Source organism: Chenopodium quinoa, unplaced genomic scaffold (genome assembly GCF_001683475.1).
Source record: "Chenopodium quinoa cultivar QQ74 unplaced genomic scaffold, ASM168347v1, whole genome shotgun sequence".
Classification (NCBI taxonomy): domain Eukaryota; kingdom Viridiplantae; phylum Streptophyta; class Magnoliopsida; order Caryophyllales; family Amaranthaceae; genus Chenopodium; species Chenopodium quinoa.
The window spans coordinates 2202857-2222824 of record NW_018744878.1 but is presented as its reverse complement, the minus strand read 5'-3'; the positions used below and the strand labels follow the sequence as shown (position 1 = coordinate 2222824).

The window sequence follows — 19968 nt, the reverse complement described above, 5'->3', positions numbered from 1 at the left end:
AAGGAAGCGATTGTCACAAGCACGTGCTAGTATACTTTCCCACAAGACCTTTACAATATCTACCCAATACACATTCATACTCTACTCTATTTGTTACAACTTACAGGGGAATAGATGATAGAGTCTTGAATCTTTCTAAAATCTGTACACATTCGAAACAATTTATCGATTTCACACCCCAATCTTCATTCTTCAACCTTGCTTACCACAAAAGATCAAGTGTAAAACCTCTTCTTCGAGTCCCTTTTTCGAGTCAAGATCACCTTATACAATCAATTAACAGGGTTATTAATATGTACATACAAAGAGTGGTCCTTAAGTACCTGTACTGTAATTTGTGTACAATGTTTAAAATATCCTAAATTATGATTATGGAAGCTTTGTTTCAAGAGGTGGATTTGCTGATGTCTGATGACTCTGACCCTTCTTCTGTAGGAAGTAGCAGACAACAGTGCAATCGTCACGCTTGTCAAATCGAAACTTCTTCTTCCATGCTACAACTGCAGCATCTATAACTGCTTTTGCGGCCATCTCTTCTTGCTGTACACCCCATACTACTGATGCTACTTCCTCATTGCTCAGGACATCCCATATCTGCAATTAACTCGAATATGTAATATTCGATCTCTAAGCTAAGAGTGCCATGTTTAGATTTGAAAAACTTGCAAGTGCAATAGCCATTAAGTTTAGAAAATCTTACCCCATCACTAGCAAGCAAGATAAACAAGTCGTTCGGAGTAATGTGGTGATGAGTGATTACTGGAGTAGAGATTATGCCACACTTTTTCATTAAAACTTCTCCAAAGGAACGAGACATAGCCAGGCCAGGTCTGTCAATAAGAGGTAACCATGCTCGTTTGACATGCGGTTCGTTCTTCATTGCCAACACTCTGCCGTTGAACCTTCTTATTCTGTCAGCTTCATCTACATGCCATATTAAAAAAGTAAATAATGCTTCATACATGTATAAACTAAGTTACTAACTAAATTCTTACAGTAAATGCAGAAAAAAAGGCCTTATTGTTATCAGTTGCTTAAAAATCAAAATATGGAAACATAGTTGCTAAATCACCAGGTATGCCAGGCGTTAAATCAGTGGTTAATTGAACAGCAGTAACTCCTTTTTCTCCTCTGCATCCTAGAATAGCCCTTGAATCCCCAAGGTTCGCGATGAGTAGATCGTCACTCTACTCAAAATAATATGCTTTACTTCCAGAAATCATATAACAGATATATATAGTATATATATTCAACTTTGAAGATTTGCATACTTTGTATATTGGCTTAAAACTGATGTAACTGTAACAAACCTGTTTCAGAGCTACTACTGCAGTACTTCCACTGAAAAAATCGCGCCTCTCTGACAGCACCTTCTTAAGCACTTCATCATCCATTTCTTGGAAAGCTTTTATACATGCCTCCTTCCATGTAAGGAGTTCCTTGCTGTTGTTTAGTGATGAACAACCCAAATTTGTTGTTTGATCACTTTTGCTGTTACTTCTTGTCTGTGGCACTGACATTGCAATCTTTTGCTTTAGGATTAACAATGGCAAGCGGCGACTAACATCCTTGCTCACTAGATGACCGTCTATCCCATGACCATCAAATACTCCACAAAGTACACCGTTTTCTGACTCATAGCCCTTCAAATAGAAAGACAAAGCAGCTAAGGTCCAAGCCTCTAAAAAAGATTTTACAACAGAACTATAAAGTATTAATGATTAAAAATAACAAATAAATATCAAACGAGAAACCGTTTTGATGCATGATTTTTTGTTACTAGTCTAGAATCCTCAAACAAGATCTCGCATGTTATATGAAATAAAAAAATAAAAAAAATAAAAAAAAAACAAAAAATTCAATGATCTTCTCGCAAAAACTCTGAAATACCTTCTATTTATTTTACCTGGCCTGTTATACTGATATATGCTAGGATTTAGCCCTTTTCTTTGAAAATACAGGAGAAAAGATTAATCAACCTGGAATTACTAATGCCTATTATTACATAAACAAAAAGTATAGTATGTAATTTTGTTTTCCATATATCTCTTAAGTTCTAACTTTTAAGTCTATAAAAGACCACCCTCAAGTCTAGTGGTACCATCTTTCATGAGAACAACCCTGAGAGAAAGCATAATTGCAAGGGGAAAGACCTAGCTACCTGCATGATCAGGCTGATAACTCTGCGATAGGGCAGTCCGGCTAAGCCAGCATGTACAGTTTAAAACAAAAGTGTTGGTGCTAACTTACCATTTTTTTGATATAATGTATTATCAATCAAATCTTAAATCAATGCTCACAAGTTGACCAAACAAAAAAAAAAAAAAAGCACCTCTGTCTTGTTCTTGGACACACCTAGAGCTAGTTAAACCCTGAAATAACTAAGAATTAGTACATAAAAATTGGATAACAAAGTAAGTACCTGACAAAGGACAGCACAATCCTGGTTAACAGCCTTGCCACCTCGTTTAGTATAAACGGACAGCCCAGACTTAATCTGGTTATTATAATCTAAACCATTTTGATCATAGATAACATTTCCAAGACCCTCTGTATTATCTGGAATTGACGAAGTTGATAGATTGATTCCCATGTTATGAAAAAATGAAAAACTTGTATTCTTACACAGATATATTTCTGAAAAAATAAATAAATAAAGGTCTTACAATTTTGCAAACGATATAATTGAAAAGGTAGCAAGTTGATAAAAACAAAATGAATAACTATAAAATATACTGAACGGCCCTTTTTTGAATTAAAGGGGTGTTATTCTTATAACCACTTCTATCCAAATGTATTTATAAGTTCCAAGTTGCAACTCTTATTTGCACAATATTTATCAGGTAAGTCTGTCTGAAATCCGTTCGTATTTGGTATTATACGGAATATACTTAAGTCTCATACATAACTTGTAAAACCATTTATGATAACACTGTATTCGGGCTGATATATATATATATATATATTTTTTTTAATGTTCTCTTTTGTTTCAACTGTCAAATTTGCTTATGCTCATACTGTATTCAGATGTAGACATATGATTGGTGTATCCTTGTTACAATACTTGACGTTGGTAATATCCAAGCTTAGATTCTTTTAGAAGTAGTCTTACTAACAATAGATATTTGTTGCATATTTAATTTGTTTGTAAAGTTGCTAAAATTCAGTCATAGAGGACTGTTTTACAATAATTGCAGTAAAATATTGTATCAGAGGATATTCTGGTGATAAATACATTATTTTATGAGATTTTAATATCCTAATTGATGATAACCCAAAGTCAGAGGAGACTAATCAATGTATCTTAATTACACCCTTGTAAACAGCTCTACAATCCTTATTATCTTGTGTTTTTCTGAAGTTGGAAGCAGTTACTTGCCTAGGTGCCTCATCTATACTGTAACCCAATCAAGACCTAAAGTGACTCGAAATCAAATGACTCGGGTTCAACTCAAACTGCAGTTGTTGACCTGACCTAATCCAAATAATAATATAACCTGAGCTGAATCGAGTCAAATAATGTGCTTGTCACCTCCAATTATACCTAGCAAGTTTAATTCACTCACGAGAACAACTAACCAACATCAATACACCATACTGGGTCACTGATAGAAATATACTAATGCACATCACTTGAAATTACTAGCAATTATACTTGCTGAACTTCATCAGTAAAAAGCTTCAGAATTTACATAGTGCCAACTTGAAAACAAAGACATAGATGCCTAGACATATAGTACATGGAAATCAGAAAAGCAGCAGCTGTCTCATTTTAACTACGATACAATGTCTGGATATGACAGCTACAACAAATATTCATAACATCTGCTAAATGCCCAGACTACCTAGTCAATCAACATTCTCATTGGCTGGACACCGTGATGGTATCATCAGCCTGAGCAGCATCAGTTGCTGGCAATTTCTTAGTCAGTGACATGGGTAAATCAAGGTCATCTTGCAAGCAACGCTGCTGAGGGTGTGACAACAACAAGCACATTTGACGGAAAAGAATGCGTTGAAGGCCCTGACTGTTTTGGGTAATTTTACCCCGCCACGTGGTCCAATCAGAGGATGACACGTGTCAGTCTCAGGATGTCCCAAAGTGGACCAATCCCTGCTTGACACGTGTCACTCCAGAAATTAAGGGAAAAAGGCGGCCTTCAGGCCCAAATCCCGAGAAAGCCGCAAAGCGGCGCAGCCCACCGATGATTAGGGTTCAGTGACCTAATCAGGGGCACAAATCCCAAAGGCCCTATAAATAGGGAGATGTCCCTCTTTTTGAGGGCACGTTTTACCATTTATTACACTCTTTACTCTTTGATAGAGACAACCTGAGCTTGGAATCCGAGCAGATCCCTACCTAAATTTCCGCACCTTTTTCTCCCTTCAAGTTTCTAACTTGTGCGTCGGAGGCGGAGCACCACCCAACCGGTGTCTCCGTTTGTTTTGCAGATACAGCTCACTCCGAATCAGTCTTCGTGTTGTAACTCTCCCGAGGGACAAAAACACCCAAAACATTTGGCGCCGTCTGTGGGGAGAGTACCTCGAAGATGGTTCAAGAGTCTGTACCACCCCTAACCGTCTGGGTGAAGACCCAGAAGTTTTTACAGACCATGAGGATGAAGATCCTCAAGTCGAAACCTTTACAGCCGAAGACGGCTCTCTCAGAATCAAGCGCATCCGGCCTAGAGAGACTCTGGAGCGGGGTGCCTCCCAGGCGGGTGCAAGTAGACCCCCTGGGTAGCCGGAAGGGGAAACCCATGCGGCGGCTGGATCAGCGTCTGTCACCCGAGACGAGCTCATGAGATTCATGACAAGTTTCAAGGGTGAAATTAAAGAGCTGATCACCCAGAGCCGGGCTCGCCCAAGTAGGGGTCAGTCGGCCAAGAAGACTCCTCTGGAAAAGGGGAAGTCAGTCAAAGATCGGCAGCCCACTCCTCATCCAAAGGAGAAGGCGGCCGGGACCATTGATTGGTCCAAAATTCTTCTTCCCAAGGGGAATAACAATAACTCCCGTCGGACTCAACAGCCGGTGAGAAATAAGAAGTCATCTCTTGATGCCCGGGAGATCATCAACCGGAAGAGAAATCAACAGCTGTCTGAGTCAACTTCTACATCGAACTTTCCTGACAGCTTTAACAATATCTCTGTCGGGAATGCATCTTCCTTGCATGAGAGTCAGACATGCGGTAATACTGTCCATTCTGGCCCTCATATGATTGGAGTTGTACCGTATGTTCCTACTCAGGTCTACGGCCAGTATCCCCCTCATTTCATGCAGCCGGCCCTCTTTGGAGGTCAGGCGGCATATCCAAATGTCCAGCCATTGGACTAGCAGCTTCGTCTGCTGCGCCTGGGTGAACAGCCTTCTGCGTTCACCCGGGAGATAACCAAGGCGGCCCAGCCGCCAAGGTTAAGAATGTATTGGTTGGTACCTATGATGGTACCACCAATCCGGAAGACCACCTCATGGCTTACACCAACCTCATGTATCTGCAGGGGTTGGATGATGCCACTTGGTGCCGGTGCTTCCCGGCTACAATTGAAGGGCATTGCCCAACAATGGTTTGGTAATCTGTCAGCCGGGTCCATCGATAGTTTCAGGAAGTTCGCCTTCCTGTTTGCTTCTAACTTCTCAATGAACATCCCTGCTAAGAAAACAAGCCTTGACTTGAGCACTGTTAAGCAGAGGGAGAGAGAAGGGCTACGCTCCTATGTCAGGCGGTTCAATCTGATCAGAATTCATATTCAAGGACTGTCTGACGAGGTAGCTTTTACATACTTCTTCAAGGGTCTGAGAGACGGGTCGACCTTTAAGTTCGACTTAGTCAGAAAAGGGGCTTTCACCTTACAGGCGGCCCTGAGGGAGGCGGAAAGTTACATTCAAGCTACCGACCTCTGCTCGTCTGGTAACCAGTAGGACTCCAAGAAGTCCGACAAACCGAAGGACAGCCGGTCTGCTCAGCCGGCCAAAAATAAAGAAGAGAGCAAGAAAAGAAAAGAAATCTGGGCGGTTAATGATTCTGACCAGCCGTCTCAGAAGAAAAAGAAAGAGTTTAAACCGTACGTCCCCAAGTACGAATTTAATAAAGACTGCAACTCCATCCTCATGGAGGTAAAGGACCGGCTGTCCATTGAGAAGCCGAATCCTATGAAGAGTTCTGTCCAGACACGGAACAAAAATAAATTTTGTCAGTTCCATGAGGAGGTCGGTCATGATACCAACGACTGCTTCAGTCTTCAGCGGGCGTTGGACCGTCTGGCTGACAAAGGGCTGTTGAAGTCCTACATTTCCAAGTCCCCAGCCGGGGCAAAAAAGAAAAACAAGGGTCAGTCCTCCAAGACTACCCCCCAGCCTACTAGTAGCTCGGATACCGATAAGAAGCCAGTCTACACAATAGCAGGCGGGTTCTCCTGTGGTGGCCCTACTATCCGGGGCACCAAAAGCCATCTTCGAAAGATGGACAAGGATGATGATGAGCAGGCGTCTGCAAGCACCTCCTTCCCAGACGTCTTGATCACTGAGAAGGACAGGGGCAGCGTCCGCCGTCCGCATGATGACCCGGTTGTCATTGAATGTAAGATTGCCAACCAATTGGTTGGAAGAATCCTTATTGACACCGGCAGCTCATCAGACATCATCAGCCTCCGGTGCCTGCAAAAGCTAAAATACAATGTCAGCAACATGCATCCGGTCACCCACCCCTTGGTTGGTTTTGGGGGTGGGATGGTCTACCCAGCCGGAAGAATTGACTTACCCATCCGGCTGAGGAGAAAGGCCAGGGGCGACATATTGTCGTCAGATTCTTGGTCGTTGAGGAGTTGACCGCCTACAACATTATCCTTGGCCGGCCAACCCTCAACGTAGCCAAGACAGTAATCATCCCGTCTCTGATGCTCATCAAATATGAGAGAGATGACGGCTCTGTTGGTTCCTTGAATGGGGATCAGAAGACGGCCCGAGAGTGCTATCTCTCAGCCGTCAGAGACACTGTGGCCCCAGGCGGTCAGGAACCAATTGACCTTGACAATGTCAAGGATGCCGATCCAGCACCTGCCCCACCAGCAGCCGAAAAGAAAAGAAAGGCACCTCTGGTGGAGGTGAAGAAAGAGAAAAAATAGCAATCACTGACCGAACCGATCAGATAAGCTGCGTCCCCAACCGACAAGTGAAAGCATTGATCTCGTTCTGGATGACAGCCGTCCGGAACGTATTGTAAAGGTTGGGACGGTTGCTCATGCTACTTTGGGTGCAGACTTGCACCGGAATTCAAAGACATTTTTGCCTTTGAAGTGGAAGAGATGCCAGGCGTCAGCCCGGATCTTGCTGTCCACTAGCTCGCCGTGGATCCTAAAAAGAAGCCCATCCGGCAAAAGAAAAGAAACCACGGTGAGGAAAGAAGTCAAGCGGCAGCTGCCGAAGTCAAAAAGCTGCTAGACGCCAGGTTCATCCGGCCTTGTAATTTTCCCGACTGGGTGGCCAATGTGGTCCTTGTTAAGAAACCGAATGGGACCTAGCGCATGTGTGTTGATTACACAGATCTCAACAAGGCGTGTCCAAAGGACAGTTACCCGCTTCCAAAGATCGACAGTCTGGTCGATTCTACAGCCGGTCATGCCTTGATGAGTTTCATGGATGCCTACTCCGACTCCCATCAGATACCCCTGTGGAAGAAAGATCAAGAGAAGACGGCCTTCGTCACTGATCAGGGGTTATTCTGTTATACTGTGATGCCGTTTGGTTTGAAAAATGCGCCTGCCACTTTCCAACGGATGATTAATACGGTCTTCATTAATCAAATTGGGAGGAATGTGGAGGCGTACATTGATGACATGATAGTCAAATCCAAGCTACAGACGGATCACCTTGCTGATCTCCGAGAAACATTCACCACCCTCAGGCGGCATAAGGTTATGTTAAATCCTAAGAAATGCGTCTTTGGTGTTGAGTCTGGGAAGTTTCTCGGATTCCTGATTGATCAAAGGGGGATAGAGGCTAACCCTGAAAAGATACAGGCGGTGATAGACATGAAGTCACCCCGTTCTGTCAAGGAAGTGCAAAGACTCATCAGCTGCCTGGCCGCCTTGGGGAGGTTCCTCAGCCGGTCAGGCGACAAGTGCCTCTACTTCTTCCAAGCAATCAAGAAGAAGACCAGATTTGAATGGGGGGATGATGCTGAGGCGGCATTCCAGAGTTTGAAAGAGCATTTACATTCTTTACCTAGGTTGGTCAGTCCTTTACCTAGGGAGACGTTGTACATGTACTTGGCCGTCTCAGATCATGCCCTCAGTGTCGTTCTCCTTGCTGAGCGAGACGGCGTGCAGCTCCCGGTTTACTTCATTAGCCATGTTCTTAAAAATGCTGAACTCCGGTATCCCATGGTTGAAAAATTTGGCCTTGCTCTGTATATAGCTTTCAAAAAATTGAAGCCCTACTTTCTGGCACATCCGGTAGTGATTTACACCGACCAGCCACTCAAGCGGCCTATGTCTACTTTGGACTCATCCGGGAGAATGTTGAAATGGGCTATTGAAATGCAAAGTCTTGAAACAACTTATGAACCAAGAAAGGCAGTGAAAGGTCAAGCGTTTGCCGACTTCATTGTTGAAATGACCCGTCCGGTGGCTCCGGATAATCTTGATCAGGTTTGGAAAGTGTATGTAGACGGGAGCTCTACATAGAACGGCTGTGGTGCAGGTGTAATCTACGAGTCTCCTGAAGGGGACAAATTTGAGTATGCACTACGCTTCAAATTTCAAGCCTCTAACAATGAGGCGGAATATGAAGCCCTGCTAGCCGGCATTCGCATGTGTAAGGCGACGGGGGACATGAAAATTGAAGCCTACTCTGATTCTCAATTGGTTGTTAGCCAGTATGAGGGAAGCTACGAGGCTACTCATCCGGCTATGATCAAATATCTTCAGGCAGTCAAAGAAGAGACCAAGGCACTTGAAGAATTCCGGCTGAGTCAAGTGCCTAGGTCGGAAAACAATCAGGCGGATGCATTGTCAAAACTGGCGTCTTCCGCCTGCCATGATACGCCTCGGTTGGGAAGTTCTAGAAAAGAGAAGCATTTATGAGGATCCCATTGGAATTCTGGACCGAAGCTCTACCTGGATGGATGGCATCCGGGCCTACCTCTCAGACGGTACACTTCCTGATTCGCCACAGGAAGCGGTCGTCCTGAAAAAGCGAGCTGCAAGCTTCGAGTTGAAAAATGGAGAACTCTTCAAGGCGGGGTTTCTGAAGCCATTGTTGAAGTGTGTCACCCCAGAAAAGGGGAAAGAAGTTCTCGAAGACTTGCACTCGGGATTCTGCGCCTCTCATATAGGCGGCAGGTCCCTAGCCGTCAGAGCCAGACGACATTATTTTTGGCCCACTCTTGAGGCAGACGCCAAGGAGTTGGTAAAGAAATGTGACAAGTGCCAAAAATTTGGCAAACTCATTCACCGTCCGGCTACTGATCTGACGGCCATCCACAGCCCAATCCCGTTTGCAAAATGGGGCATGGACATTCTAGGTCCTTACACGCCTGCTCCAGGCGGAAAGCGCTACATCTTAGTGGCTGTGGATTATTTCACCAAGTGGGTAGAAGCTGAGGCGGTTAAAAACATCAAAACCTCAGACGTGATTTCATTCATCTGGAAAAACATTATCACCCGGTATGGGGTACCTATGTCTATGGTGTTTGATAATGGTCCTCAGTTTGAGACGCCTCAGCTAAAAACTTGGTTGGGAGATCAGGGGATCTCAAGCTATTTTGCATCTGTTGGCCGGCCCCAAGCAAACGGCCAAGTTGAAGCCTTCAATAAACTCATCTCAGACGGCATTAAGAAGAAAATAGAAAGAGCCGGTGGCTTATGGGCAGAAGAGTTAATCCATGTCCTATGGGCCATCCGGACAACAGCAAAGGGGGCAACCAGTGAAACCCCATTTCTCATGGTTTACGGTGTTGAAGCCGTCTTGCCCTTCGAACATTACGAGCCGACCCTCAGAGTCATGCTATATGATGAGGAGGCAAATTGGGAAGCAATGCGCCTGGCATTGGATTCACTCCCAGAACGCAGGGGCATTGCCGCCTTGCGTCATGAGATTTACCGTCTGAGAATGACGAGAACCTACAACAAAAAAGTACACAAGCGTCCTCTGAAAGTTGACGACTTAGTGTTACGAAAAATGGAGGCAACCGGTAGGGACAATGAGCTGGGGAAGCTAACCCCAAATTGGAAAGGCCCCTACCGGATCTATGAAGAAGTAAGGGATGGCACCTACCGCCTGGAAACTCCAGACGGCAGTCGTCTGCCTAGAACTTGGAATGTAGACAATCTAAAAAAGTACTACTTTTGAGAATGTAAACTTTTTGTAAACAGTGAGTCAATTAATGAAGATTCAGACTTTGTTTGCAAAATTGAGTTATTGTTTGATTATCCATCCAGGTAATATCCAGACGGATTCTTCATTTACCTAACTAAGTTCGATACTAGACGGATTTTTCATTTAACTAACTAAGTTTGATACTTGGTAAGATTAAATAATTGCCTGTCCGTGTGGGTAATACCCAGACAGACTCGTTTGTTTAAACAACTAAGTTTGATACTTAGTGTAAATTCAATACTCCGACTAAAAACTAAGCACAAAAACGTTTAGTGGCTATACAACCGGTCTCAAACAAGACCAGAGGCTAAAATGGCCGGATAGTTGCTCATTTTATAAAATCGCCTGTCCCAACATGGGCAAAGGCGTCCGGCGACACCCCTCCGGGTGCAATCGTCGCAGAGAACAGACTATTGTCGGTTCTATGTACCCATGCAGACGGCAAAAATTGAACGACCAAATTGGTCAACTCATAGCCGTCTGACCGAAATGACCTGTGAAGAATAATCAAGTTGCCGAATACCGGCTGAAGTTCTCACTTAGGTTATTTATTCTAAAAATTGCACTTCCCACCCAATTGGGGCAAAGGAGTTGTGCAATGGCTACGAAATCTCTATCAAGACGGACAAACGCCGCCTGGGTAGTGATTGGAGCGCCTGTTAGTGAACGGCTGTGCACTTGGTTTGGGGCAATCACTACTGTGATTGATTGACTTACAAACATATCATGCTCTTTGCAGCATCAAACGTTTTCAAGTCAATCAACCAACTCCACTTGAAACCAATCACCCAGCCGTCCAGGGGCAAGAGACTATTGATTAGTTAGGCAAAAAATCGCCGCATGCTTTTGATAAGTTAGGCAAAAATGAAAAAGTAAAATATTAGCAAAAAATTTTGAAATACAAATTCAAAATGATCAAAACCGACTCAGTCGGTACATTTCATTAAAGTCCACCCAACCAAACGGTTGTGATGGATCAAATGTTAACCGGACTCCGTCCGGGAGAAAGAGAAATTGTTAATTAACCAGGCTCCTTAGCCGGTAAATACAAATATACTCGGCACGCAGGCCGGAAAAACAAGTTTTGGCATACTGCCGCTGAATAAAAGAAAAAGACAAAAAATAGAGATTGGCATACTGCCGCTGAAAAGTCACTTCTGGCCTGCAGGCGGCTCCTCCTGGTCCTCCTCCTCATCCTCTGAGCGTATCTCCTGCGCTTCACCCGGACCAGGTAGCTGAGGTACGAGGGGCTCATTGTTGGCATTAACCCAGGCGTCGAAGGACTCAGGCTCTGGATCACCCTTCTCTCTCAGGTACACCACGTCCTCGGCGTACCTGTGAGCCAGTGCCCGACGCCATAATCCGCGTCCGGGTACAGGGCAGCCCAAGCGATCTTCATTCGGGCGTCATTATCAGCGTCACTCTCAGCAACAAGGCGGTTTTGCTCCGCCTCCAGGGTTGCTGCAAAGTTCTTCTGAGCAGCCTCCTTCTCCAGTTTTTGAACCTTGGTCTTGAGGTTGGTGTTCTCTTCAGAAACACCCTGAAGATTGCCAAGGTCCGTCTGGGCCTTCTTGAGCGCCTCATCAGCCTTTTTGGCACTCTCAGCAGCCTTCTTCTGGGCCTCCTCCGCCTCCTTCCGAGCCGTCTCAGCATCAGTCGCCCGCTGCTTGGCCGCCTCCAGATCTGACTCCAGCTGCTAGATTCTAGACGCCTGTGTCATAATGATTGCTTTAGTTTCAAGTTCATTTACGATAGTTGAGTGTAAAGCAATATTGTCAGCGTCTATGGCGGACTTCTTGGCCCTTTTTACCTCTTCCCGTTTGCGGGAATAAGGACGTTTAAGCCCGTCCACCCGCAGCATAGCCTACAGAAAAGCAAGCGGTGTGAGTATTGCAGGCGGGATAAAACACTTGGAAAGAATAAAATTGAATTGACAAGTTTCTTACCTCAGCCAGTAGGGATAGGATGCGTTCAAGATTGAACGTCTCTATCCCAGGGATACTGTCTTTATCCCTCTTCCGGACGGCTTCCAGCATGGCCTTGGCATGCTTCTGGACGTCTGGCAGCGGGGAGATTGATCTGCACCACAATCAATACGTGATGAGTGCGAAACTAAGGCAACACCTATTTGTTGCCGGCCGTCTGAAGATGACGTCTGTTGAGAGTGGGATTTCACCCGCAAAGGCCACCCCAGCTCAAGCGGGGATTCAAAAGGGTTCTTACCTTCAGAGCCAGCCAAGCGGGAACCGCTTCCAGGCGTGGTGAACCCCTCGGTCGCTGTTACGGGGTTAACGAGGGAGAGGCCCAAGCTGCCGCCTACCTTCTCGTTTCGCCCCGCTATCCGCATCTGCTGATGCCCGACTGAGGCGCCTGCAGTTGACGCGGAGGTGGATTTTTTGATTTTGTTGAGAACGGTGGGCGTCTCCTCCCTCGCCCGTTTGAGTTGTTTCTCAAACGTCTTTCCAACCTCTCCTCCCTGCAAAAATAACCCAAGTTAAAGTTAGCATCTGGGAAAAATAATTTTAAAAGATCGACTTATAAAAGGGTCAGGCGATTGTAACCTTGGCTTTGACCTCAGCCGCAGCCTTTTCCGCAAGCGCCTTGCGGATGACTGCAGAGGATCGCTTGGGGGTTTTCTCCGTCTGCAACATGTTTAATGCTTCTTCTGCAAAAAGAAGGAAATTGGTCAATATCATAAAACAATTTCGATAGAAAAATACTACAGACGGATATAAACTCAGGCGCATACGTTTGGTAAACATGTGCCCTAGCCCGCAGGCGGCTAGGAAACACTCGTCCCTGAACCATGCGCTCTTGGGGATCCAGTTCTTGGGAACTTTTATTGTTTCCCCGGTTGACAAGGTCGCGTCTGTGAGGCCAAAAAAGTCTGCCTCAATGATCTTGTCAAAATCTTCCTCTGGGATTCGGGGAAGAGCGCACTTCCGGCCCATCAAATCGGGCTTCTTATTGTACAGACGGAATTCGTAATTCTCCCGTCTGGTTGGAGCTGACATCAGGTAGAACCTGTGTTTCCAGCCGTCGAATTTTGAGACCTTGTCCAAGGTCATCATGTATTGGGGTTGCGTGGTTAGAGTATACCACGCCCTCCAGGGCTTCTGCTAAGATAATGCATACTAGCAAAAGCCTCCCAGCCGGGGTTAAGCCCCTGGAACTCGCAGGCGGCAACATACCCCAGAATGTTTGTCCAAGAATTGGGGGTAAGTTGCCAGACTCCGAGGCCGTAGCCTCTCAAAATTGCCTTCACCGCCTGGTGGAGGGGGAAGCGGAGACCAGTCTTGAACGCCGCCTCATAACAGCCGAAATAGTTGTTGGCGTTCTCTTGATCGTCCTCCCAGGCGACGGTGCCATTCTTAGGCGGCACCCGGATCCTATACCCGTCTCCTAGCGGGTGCATTTTAGTAAAATTCTTCAAGTTTTCCTCCATTTGAATCCGGTCCTTGGAGGAGACGTGGATGTTGAAGGGATCGTCCTTCTCGTTCCATTTTTTCCTTTCTTCCTCCTCGCTGTCCGGAAGCGGGGGTAAATCGTCACTGCTCTCAGAGGTAGAGGCGGAGCTGTCGTTCTCCGTCTCCTCCTCATTTTAACTCAAGGAGGCAGAGACGGCTTCATCGCCGCCTTGGTCGCACTCTTCCAAAAAAGAGTCAGCGGGGTTGAAGGGGCGCGCGGAGGGGATCTCGACGTTTCTCCCTCAGGCGTTTGGCCGCCTGAGCCTTCGCTCCTGTAATTTGGATCAGTTGCCGTCTGCATTGTCCGAGCCATGGTGTCCTGACAAACACATAACTGGTCGGAATCCAAGGCAAAGGGTGGTCCCAACACCCCGAGACGGCACTCCCAGTCCTAGACTCAGCCGTCCCTGGTGACCGGCTGGACTCTAACCTAGGATGTGCCGTGTGTGTTGGTGATGCATCCATTTATTGCAAGAAATATGTACAAGCGGTGAAAAAAGAAAAAGAGCTGAGAGAGGCAGAGACGGTACCTATTGATGTAATATCTGAAACTAGGCGGGTCCGGCTGGGTCTCTGGAAGACGAGCTTTCTTGCTTGCGCCTGACTCAAACGGATGAATTCTGCTCTCTCACAGTTCTCTCTAGAAATTTTTTTTTAAACGTACCAAATTATGAGGGTAAACGGCTATATATAGAGGGTAAATACGGGGGCATTTCCGTAATTTACCCGGAAGGTGAACGGTTACTCTTTAATGGTAAAATTACCACCAATCGAAGCGTGACACATGTCACAGATGCCACGTGGCGTGCCACGTCACATCTGTGAGGGGCAAATGTTTTGGGTAATTTTACCCCGCCACGTGGTCCAATCAGAGGATGACACGTGTCAGTCTCAGGATGTCCCAAAGTGGACCAATCCCTGCTTGACACGTGTCACTCCAGAAATTAAGGGAAAAAGGCGGCCTTCAGGCCCAAATCCCGAGAAAGCCGCAAAGCGGCGCAGCCCACCGATGATTAGGGTTCAGTGAAAGGCCCTATAAATAGGGAGATGTCCCTCTTTTTGAGGGCACGTTTTACCATTTATTACACTCTTTACTCTTTGATAGAGACAACCTGAGCTTGGAATCCGAGCAGATCCCTACCTAAATTTCCGCACCTTTTTCTCCCTTCAAGTTTCTAACTTGTGCGTCGGAGGCGGAGCACCACCCAACCGGTGTCTCCGTTTGTTTTGCAGATACAGCTCACTCCGAATCAGTCTTCGTGTTGTAACTCTCCCGAGGGACAAAAACACCCAAAACACTGACCACTTTCAAAGATGTAGCCCTCATACTCAGTAACTTGTTCAAGGGCTTCTACAAGAGCATCATAAACTTTTTGGGGGCAATTCTCAGGTCCTGGCTTGTCATGAAGGTAAATTACATCCAGAGTGAAGAACTTTTGGTTGGCAGGCCACTGAAATCGTGGTTGCACAGATGAACGGCAATACAGCAATATCTAAAGGCATGCCAAGGGAATATTGATAAGTTAGACAAGTTGTGGACAAAATCTAAACAATTGTTGTGCTAGAAGTCTAAAACCCTCTGAATTTCTCAAGCCAGATAGATAATGTCGAAATTTTGAGACTTTTCCAGTTCGAAAGGGAGAAGGCAGAAACAAGATCATGAAGTAGCCTTAGCATATAAGGCCCATTTGTGAACCCCAATGTGCAATATGGAATGGAAACAGCAATATCTAAAGGCATGCCAAGGGGATATTGATAAGTTAGACAAGTTGCGGACAAAATCTAAACAATTGTTGTGCTAGAAGTCTAAAACCCTCTGAATTTCCCAAGCCAGATAAATTATGTCGAAGTTTTGAAACTTTTCTAGTTTGAAAGGGAGAAGGCAGAAACAAGATCATGAAGCAGCCTTAGCATATAAGACCCATTTGTGAACCCCATTGTGCAATATGGAATGGAAAATCAAGAGAAGAGGCTTGGTTCAGTAAATTAGAAACATACAATTATACAAACTACAGCAAGCAATAACACAAGTAACCCAAAATAATCCAGAAAACTAGTCCAAATGCAACATGGGTAGTCATCAATATCGGAAAATGTATGTTAATCAATCATTCAAAATCAATAGTGACAATTTAGGTGGAGGTCTAATATTAATAATTCATGTTATCTGCACAATCAATCAGCAAAGATTGCTGACAAGCAATCACAAGATCAAACTTTTCAAATTCAATGGTAATAATTGAACTCAGTTAGTCACTTACCACTCTTAATATTCGATTTTGAGACCGAGATTTTTTGGCTTGGTGAGCAGCAACTCGAAACAACTGGGTAAGGTCTGCCTGACCTCCTGATGAGCTCACAGACAACCCCCGAAATGCAGTGATTGCAGAATCAACTTCACTTGTAAACTCCTTTCTCACCTTCAGAAACAGAATACAACAGGTTAAATTTAACTTCTGGAGAATACATTAACACCCTTACAGCTAAACGAAACACCAAACCCACTCCATCAATAAGAAAAGGAGAATGCAAGAGGCATTGTAAAAATTGGGAAGAACATTTCTGATCACCAAACAAAACATCAAAATTTCAATACCCAGAAAGCAAAATTCTCAATAACCCTCAATCAGATTCAACAACACAATCAAGAAACAACATCAAACCACCAACCCCATCTGGGTAAACACTCGATTACCAATCAATTGAACAATTAATCATTTTATAACCAAAAAATGATTGAAATAAACAAGATTAGAAAATTACCCAAGAAGCAGAATGAGAAAGAGAAGCAAAGGCAAAACGATGATTGGGATTAATGGTGAGTTTGGCATGGATGAATAAGAGAATGGATTGTTTGATAGAATCAAGTCGGGTAATGGGTCGTCCATTTGGGCCAGTGTTCTTCATTTCAACCATACTTTCGTTGTCAACATCAATACAGAAAAGTATGTCTTCGTTGCTGTATCGATTTGCTTTCAATGAATACGCTGCTCCGCCTCTTCCGCTGCCCTCCAACACTTGAACTTCCATTTTTCTCTATCCTCTGATTCAGTGATTGGGGCCTTTGGGGGTGTTTACCAGCTCTTTTTAATGTTATTACTCCAGAAATGATGAGCTTTGTCAAAAAAACAAAAAAAAAACAAAAAAAAGTTGGAAACTTGGAGGAGCCTAGTTTATCTTGTGGCAATTCCAAATAAATTAACATAAAATTTCAGCCATCATAGCAATTCGGTAAATAAATCAGCATTCAGATTTAATAAAAAGTTGTTGATTAATTAATCGAAATACAATTAGATAAACATTTTTTTAATCATGAAATTAAACTTATATTTTCTTGGAAATTTGCACCAAAAAACAAAATAATTGAGGTAACAAATTCACACTTGACATGTTTTGGTTGGGGATGGCAACGGGTCGGACTCGGAGCGGATTATGCTAAATCCAACTCCGACCCGACAAGAAGTCGGAGGTTAAATCCGACTCCGACTCCGACTCCGACATCCGACTCCGACTTCAATATCCGACTCCGACTCCGACTCCGATCCGACCCGACATTGAGTTTTTTTTCATTATTTAATATACTTTGAGATGTTGGGCTATTTGGGCCTTTACAACCCTCACCCAATGCCACCACCATGACCCACACAAAAATCCACTATCTATTGGAGTCGGAGTCGGATAATCCGTTAAAGTCGGACATTTGTCGGAGTCGGATTTTTTTTTCTCGGATTTTTTGTAGGATCCGACTCCGACCCTCCTCCGACTCGGAGTCGGATTATTTTTACGGAGTCAAACTCGAATTACTTTTTTCTCGGACTCGGAGCGGATATTTTACCTCGGATCGAGGCGCAGTAGGGTCGGATCCGGACTAGATTGTCATCCCTAGTTTTGGTGCTGAAAACTGCTCTAAGATTTTTTGGGTCATTTTAGGTTTAACGGGTATAATTTGAGGTCAAAATGACCAAAAACTTATCGAAAACACCTCGTTATTAGTGCATTATGCAAATTGAGATTTTTGAATTTTACAAAACGAGGCAATTTTTGTACTTTTTATCAATTTTGACGTCAAATCGATTACTTTGGTCCAAGTACCTTAAAACCTCTAAAGAATATTTTTTGACTCCAAAATCAAAGAATTTTTTAAAAACAAGATACGGTCCGCAATATTGTAAATTTTTTTCTCTAACCATAGGGTCTATAATGGCATTTTGGGTATTAGGCTACACCTCAATAATTAGATCTGTAGGCAGCGAGAATGGAAACACCGAAACATGCAAAACCCACTAGCCGATTCGTGGGCTGCAAGGTATAATGAATGAACCTGCCATTTAGGTATTGCCGCAAATTCGCAATATTCTATATTCATATTCATATATTCTTCTCAAAATTAATTACGAGTAATTTTTATACGAAACATGGCAGATTGGGGTAATATACCCAACGACATTGCCACAATCATTGCTGAGCATATCCTATTCTTAGAAGACTTTGAGGCTTTCGGCTTGTTGGAGAACAGCAGCCAAACAAGCCAAGTTTCGAGCCAACATAAACCTATTTTCCCCATCTTCACCTAAACACAAGTGGGTATGGCTAATGCTGCCCGAATTCGATGATACCTCGAACGAACGCCGCTTTTACAGCCTCTATAACCGCACAGTCAACCTCCCTCTGTCGTCGAACCCCAACAACAACGACATTAGGCTGTTATCTTCCCATGGATGGTTACTCTCTGTCTCTGACGGCGGTGATAATCTGTGTATTGTCAACCCGTTGTCTAATGCCATAATAAACCTTCCTCGGGTTAGGTTCTGGAACCATCATTGCAATTGTTTTAGTTACTATACATATAGCGTTAGACGATATGAGAAATTCATCTTATCAGGAAACCCATCCTCGTCTACTGATTTCACAATCGCCCTCGTTTTGGCCGAGCCTTTTGCTAACCTATGTTGCCGTCATGAGATCATCTCATTCTGGAGGAACGGCAATCATCAATGGGAACCACTTTTGGAGAACGGAGATAGTAAATTCGTAGATTTCTATAATGATATTATTTTTTACAAGGGAAACTTTTATAGCGTTGATGATGGTGGAAGTGTGGAACCATATGGTGTTACGAACTAGACCACTCAGGTTGTCCTCACGAGCGGGAGGTTGCTGTTCTTAAGAGCCAGTTGCCCAATGATTATTCGCCCTACCAATGGCCTAAAAAGATGAGTGTAGTATACTACTTGGTTGAATCAGAGAATCGATTGTTGATCGTTTGTAGGGTCAGAGTGAAGGACGATACATTCAAGGTATTCGAGGTGAATGTTGACAATGGGGAAGTTAAGAGTGTTCCTAACTTGGGGGATGTAGCGATTTTCGTGGGTTGCAACTCCTCCTTTTCAACAAAGGCGTCTGCTACTCATGGCATCAAACACAACTCTATTTATTTTACTGATGATTATAGGCCAGCACGTGATTTTGGAAGAAGATTAAAGTCCAAAAGCGGAGGCTTTATTGAAATGGGCATCTTCAGTTTGACAGATGAAAGTTTTCATCAGCTTGATCTCGTTGAACCACCACATTTTAGTGAATATGCACCATATTTGTGGCTTGAGGATCCAAGCTTATGATCTATGATTGTTCTCCTATTGAATTTTAATTAGGTATATAGCACCTATTGTTATTCAGATTCTACCAAAGTATCAATAAAAACAACTTTTGTTTGCCACTTTTCTTTTTCTTTGGGTATGACTTTATAGAAGCTAATGTGTCCTTATTTCAATGTTGAAGTCGTATCATATATTCATTCATGATTTTCATATAGGCAACATTATCACCCCCAGATAATCTACTCAGTAAAAATTACAGGTGAATTTAAAACTATGAGTGAATATACTCGAATTAGTGAGGAAGGAGTTTCCAAATTGATGCAGTGAAACTGAGAAAATATGTGTTGTCTATCTATCTATGCTTGTAAATATGTTGAATCTGGAATTGAAAGTTCTTGAAACCTCGTTCAGAATTGGGAATAGGGATTATCTGATCAGCTCTCATATGTGATATACTTGTATGAAAAAAGCATTAAAAGGTCCTTAAAGATCTTAAAGAGGAAACAAGAAGAAAACAAAATGGAAGACA

At 43.8% G+C, this 19968-nt stretch overlaps 1 protein-coding gene across 2 annotated transcripts; it reads right to left on the bottom strand.

Moving 5' to 3' along the window:
- Positions 1-3: 3 nt before the first annotated feature.
- Positions 4-17011, bottom strand: LOC110705481 (probable protein phosphatase 2C 72). 2 transcript variants are annotated; one of them, XM_021883361.1, is made up of 6 exons: positions 16606-17011; positions 16104-16262; positions 1311-1643; positions 1073-1187; positions 701-924; positions 4-594 (listed from the first exon to the last, which is right to left on the bottom strand). In XM_021883361.1, exons 1-6 carry the CDS (start codon positions 16870-16872, stop codon positions 370-372), a joined length of 1323 nt encoding a protein of 440 aa, XP_021739053.1. In that variant the 5' UTR covers positions 16873-17011; the 3' UTR covers positions 4-369. The 2 variants fall into 2 exon arrangements, with proteins under 2 accessions (XP_021739053.1, XP_021739055.1); XM_021883363.1 differs by lacking the exon at positions 16606-17011 and adding an exon at positions 2423-2637 and having other exon boundaries at positions 16104-16232.
- Positions 17012-19968: the final 2957 nt, after the last annotated feature.

Excerpts from the sequence above, each read along its gene's own strand:
- LOC110705481 (XM_021883361.1), bottom strand. The coding sequence starts at position 16,872 with ATGGAAGTTCAAGTGTTGGAGGGCAGCGGAAGAGGCGGAGCAGCGTAT. Across the intron at positions 16,263-16,605 it reads TTTCTCATTCTGCTTCTTGG|GTGAGAAAGGAGTTTACAAG; the intron begins GTAATTTTCTAA and ends CTGTTTCTGAAG. Across the intron at positions 1,644-16,103 it reads AAAATCGAATATTAAGAGTG|GGCTATGAGTCAGAAAACGG; the intron begins GTAAGTGACTAA and ends TTCTATTTGAAG.